Here is a 5,071-nt window from a genome sequence, read left to right on the forward strand (position 1 = left end):
GGTGCCAGACTCTCTCGAACTGGAGTTAGCTCTGTAAGCCAGACTGATGGTGTTCTCTATTAGAACAGCTAATGCTCTTAACGGCTGACATCTTTCCAGCCCAAAGCTCTGTATTTTTGTTAAAGCTGAAACTATCCCACTGAAGCATTGCTAAGCAAGATGCAGTACACTTAGTGTCTCTCTCTTTTTAAAAAATGTTTTAAGATATATTAATTTACTATATATAAGTACACTGTAGCTGTCTTCAGACACACCAGAAGAGGGCATCAGATCTCATTGCAGATGGTTGTGAGCCACCATGTGGTTGCTGGGATCTGAACTCAGGACCTTTGGAAGAGCAGTCAGTGCTTTTAACCTCTGAGTCATCTCTCCAGCCCCATGTAGTGTACTGTCTCTTGTTTCCTGATAAGGGGACATTAGCCAGTTGAGAGGCTATTGGAGAGTGCAGTCTAGGTTCTGTGACCCACACACTTGCTCTGCTGTGGACACTCACTCGGGCTGTGAGCTCCAGCACTTGCATCCACAATTTGTTTGTTTTTTGAGACACGAGACAGGGTTTCTCTGTGCACCCCTGGCTGTCCTGGAACTTCCTCTGTAAATGCAGGCTGGCACAGACCTCCACCTGCCTCTGGGATCAAAGGTGTGTGGCACCACATCACCCAGTACCACACCCAGCCTTAATCAGTTTCCAAACAAGGAAGCTAAGGTCAAGGAAAGAGCAAGCATGATAGTGCTACCCTGGCCAGATTCATCACCAGGTAGTCCATAGTTCTTCAAGGCAACCTTGGGTTTCTCATAGTAGGGTAACCAGCCAGTGGAAAATCACCCTGCCTCTGGCCTGTCCCCGACCAGGGACTTGGAAATCTCTACTCCATGATTCAGGGTTAATGGCCAAGCAAGCAATAATCCTGGCTAATCTATACTTTGCCACTAGTGCCTTGTGCATGCTCCAAACCCTATGAACCCCAGTGCTGTCTCTATTCTGGTCAGAGGTAGCTGCCATTATGATTTTCTCCCCAAGAAATGTCTCCTATGAGGAGGAGTGTTACATGGTGTGACTGTGGTACTCCTTGGCTCCTGATCACCAAGGTACCCTTGCACCAGAAAACTCTTTCCTGCATCCTTTCCAAAGAAACCCCTGGTGAGGGTGAGGCTGCACAGACGGGTTTACAGAAAAGACAAAAGCAAGATGACCTTCAGGAGCTCAGATGTCAGGGGCTGTGTGGGAACAACAAATAGCTTTGGAATTCAAGGAAGATGGCCCAGTGGCTAGCACAATCACCATGGGCGTGCCTGGGAGAGGCAGAGTCCCAAGGACTACATGTTCCCATGACTTGACTCTTTGGAGTTTCATTCTGCTTGTTGTCCTCGAGGTCACCACTTCGCCCATAATCTATGGGTTGTATGAAAATTCTAAGGGGGGTTCCAAGCCCTCACTGAGCAGTGTCTGTCACCGTTAGGACTTTCTAGCCTGGACAGCTCCCAATTATAACACAGAGACCATTTGTTAATTATGAAAGGTTTAGGTCTTAGCTTATTTGTTCCCAACTGACTCTTATGACTTAACTAACACATTTATATTAATCTGTGTTCTGCCATGTGGCTTGTTACCTCTCCCCAGTTTCATACATCTGGCTCCCTCTGTGTCTCACTATCATATCTCCCACCTCAGATTCTTTCCCAGAGTTCTTAACTCTCCCCAGAAGTCTTGCCTTTCTTCTCCTGCCTCAGATATAGGCCATTCAGCTCTTTATTAAATCAGTCAGACAGTGTTGGAGGGAGTGTTTACAAAAGACTACTATAGGTGATGCTTAACAATACCAGAGTCTAGCTGGGCAGTGGTGGCGCACACCTTTAATCCCAACACTTGGGAGGCAGAGGCAGGCAGATTTCTGAGTTTGAGACCAGCCTGGTCTACAGAGTGAGTTCCAGAACAGCCAGGGCTACACAGAGAAACTGTCTCGAAAAACCAAAAAAAACAAGAACAAAAACAAAGTCTGGTCTGCCAACACAGAAACCAGCATTTGAATAATACAGAGACAATCTTTCCACAGTGCACATAAAGATCACTCCAGCAAGTGTCATTGGTTCTTACAATAATAGCGAATGATCTTTTTCAAGCATTGCTGCTGGAGCAGGTTAAGGATTCAGCCTTAGAAAGAATTTAGAGATGTAGATAGTATAGTTAGGGTGAGATGTTTTGTTAATGGCTTTAACAAAAAAAAAGTCTTGGGGAACCATTTAAATTTCAGAAAAGCACACTCTTGATAGTTGAGCCTAGGCCTGCAAACTCCTAGTCTCTGTACAATCTTTTCTAGGCCTACAATATTTTCAATCTCTGAGATTTACTGCTGAATAATCACTTGGCCTTTTTCTTTTTGAACTGTGGGTGGCTAATTCAACTCAGCTGGCTCAAAGTTCTTTCCTTTTTTTTTAATATTTCTAAAGATTTATTTATTATTATATCTAAGTACACTGTAGCTGTCTTCAGACACACCAGAAGAGGGCGTCAGATCTCATTATGGATGGTTGTGAGCCACCATGTGGTTGCTGGGATTTGAATTCAGGACCTTTGGAAGAGCAGTCAGTGCTCTTTAACCGCTGAGCCATCTCACCAGCCCCCTCAAAGTTCTTTCTAAGCTGACTAATTCAATCTGACTTCTCTCAGCCTCTGAGTTGCTCTGCTTGGCCTCAAACTACCTCTGGCACTTTCTTCTAATTTTCTGGCTCCTTCTCATTCTCTGGCTCGTTCTGTCTTCACCTGTGTCTAGCTTGTTCTCTCTTCAACATGTCTCCCTACAGCTTTCCCAGTAAACCTGCCTCCTCTTTCCTCTCTCTTTCCTCTCTGTTCTCATGGGAGTTGAGCACATCCTATTCTGTCAAATCTGATTCGCCACTTTGTCTGCTATTCAATTAGACATCACTTTCAAACATGATGATCACTTTCATCATTTTACAAACTAACTTTACCTTCACTGTTTGGAATTAAAGGTGTATATGCTAAGGGATGAGCCACACCACAACCAGAAACATTTTTTTTTCAGTCAATAACACAATCCTGGGGTTCATAGTGTGATCAAAATATCTTGCAACAAATAAGATTTAATAAAAAATTGTTAATGAGGATATAAAGTAGAAATGACTATAAAAGTTTAGATTTGTGATTTATTTATTTATTTATTTATTTATTTATTTTGGTTTTTCGAGATAGGGTTTCTCTGTGTAGCCCTGGCTGTCCTGGAACTCACTCTGTAGACCAGGCTGGCCTCAAACTCAGAAATCTGCCCGCCTCTGTCTCCCAAGTGTTGAGATTAAAGGCATGTGCCACCACTGCCCAGCTTTCTTTTAAGTTTTTTATAATTACTTCTTAGTTCCTGAATTTTTTGCCTGTCTGTAGATCCCATTCCCCTAACTGGGCTGTTTTGTCTGGCTTAATGGGGAGAGGATGAACTTAATCCTGCAGTGACTCCATATGCCAAGTGAGTGCATGTGTGGTGATACACAGGGGAGCCTCCCCCTTCTCAGAGGAGGAGGGGAAATGGAAGAGCTGAATTGTGTGAGAGGTGGGCTAATATTGGGATACAAAGTGAATAAATAATGAAAAAAATTACCTTTCAAGATAAATAATAAAATGACTAATCCTTTCTTTCTTTTTTTTTTTTGAACTGGTCTTTTTTTTTTAACACTTATTTATTATTATTATAAATGAGTACACTGTAGCTGTCTTCAGACACACCAGAAGAGGGCATCAGATTTCATTATGGGTGGTTGTGAGCCACCATGTGGTTGCTGGGATTTGAACTCATGTCCTTCAGAAGAGCAGTTGGTGCTCTTACCCGCTGAGCCATCTCACCAGCCCCTGACTAATCCTTTCTTTGTAACCACAAACTGCAGCTTGCCAGTCAAAGAACTGGCTGAGAAATATACCTTTCCTTGCCTATTTTGTTAGCCTATAACAAATTACTTAGCCATGAATGCATGTGGATTCATGTTAATGTCATCCATTTTCCCCCTGTAATACATAAATCGTTTATTCACTTAAGGGTATTGGGGGTGCTGGGCTTTGTTGTTCTTGTTTTTTTACTTAAACTTATTGTACTTCATTTATCCATTCACTTAAAGATAGAATGTAACCACATTGTAATTTGTATACTTCTTGAAAGAGTTTGCTGGGGAATATGGAGGAAAAATAAATTGTTGGAGCCTTGTTTAAGTGTGTGTGTGTTCTACAGAGTGAGTTCCAGGACAGCCAGGACTACACAGAGAAACCCTGTCTCAAAAAAACAAACAAACAAAAAGAAGCAGCTTCCTGTGTCTATGTATCCACTCCTCTGCGTCTATGTATCCACTCCTCTGTGTCTATGTATCCACTCCTCTGTGTCTATGTATCCACTCCTCTGTGTCTACGTATCACAGCTCCTCTTCAGACCCTGACCCATCAAAGCTGGCCTTCCACACCCAGAAAGGGAGTGCTCTCCAAAGTGAAAGCACAGGCTGTCATGCAAAAAACAAAAACCAAACAAACAAAAACTATAAACAAAAACCTCCAAAGCAAAGAGGGTCAGGTTAGGGAGGTCCAAGTAGGAGGAAAGGTTGCCTGCCGTCTATGGCAGGAGCTGCATCAGCGTTTATCCTGGGGGAAGGTGACTCCAATGGCCTTCCTCACCTCCTCAAGGATTTCAGCCAAGAGCTCACTCTCTGCCAGAGGAACTACGGGACTCTCCTTAAGACCTGGAAGAGAGACCACAGGAAGACATGTCTAAAACGCACGCATCAGACAGCAAGAAGACTATAATTCTCAGAAGTTTTTGGGGCATAGGCAGGATGGTTTGAGAAGGTGGCTGGCTATCTCTCTGAATCCTGGAAGATGTAGTTCTATTTGTGATTTTTTTTTTTTTTTTTGAGATAGGTTCTCTGTATGTAGTCTTGGCTGTCCTTGATCTTACTATGTAGACCAGGCTAGTCTAGAATTCACAAAGATCTTCCTGCCTTTGCCTCTCAAGAGTTAGGATTAAAGGTATGTACCAGTATGCCTGGCTTGGTTTGTGGGTTTTTTTTTTTTTTTTTTTTT

At 42.9% G+C, this 5,071-nt stretch overlaps 1 protein-coding gene across 1 annotated transcript in view; it reads right to left on the reverse strand.

Moving 5' to 3' along the window:
- Positions 1-3,886: 3,886 nt before the first annotated feature.
- The window catches only part of Dhdh (dihydrodiol dehydrogenase), a 15,255-nt gene continuing 14,070 nt past the window's right edge, over positions 3,887-5,071 (reverse strand). Inside the window, exon 7 of the mRNA XM_031386622.1 lies at positions 3,887-4,731. Within this exon, the coding sequence (XP_031242482.1) occupies positions 4,622-4,731 (110 nt within the window). The 3' untranslated portion in view covers positions 3,887-4,621. The remainder of the gene's footprint in view (positions 4,732-5,071) is intronic.

Source organism: Mastomys coucha, unplaced genomic scaffold, assembly GCF_008632895.1.
Source record: "Mastomys coucha isolate ucsf_1 unplaced genomic scaffold, UCSF_Mcou_1 pScaffold21, whole genome shotgun sequence".
Taxonomy (NCBI): Eukaryota; Metazoa; Chordata; class Mammalia; order Rodentia; family Muridae; genus Mastomys; species Mastomys coucha.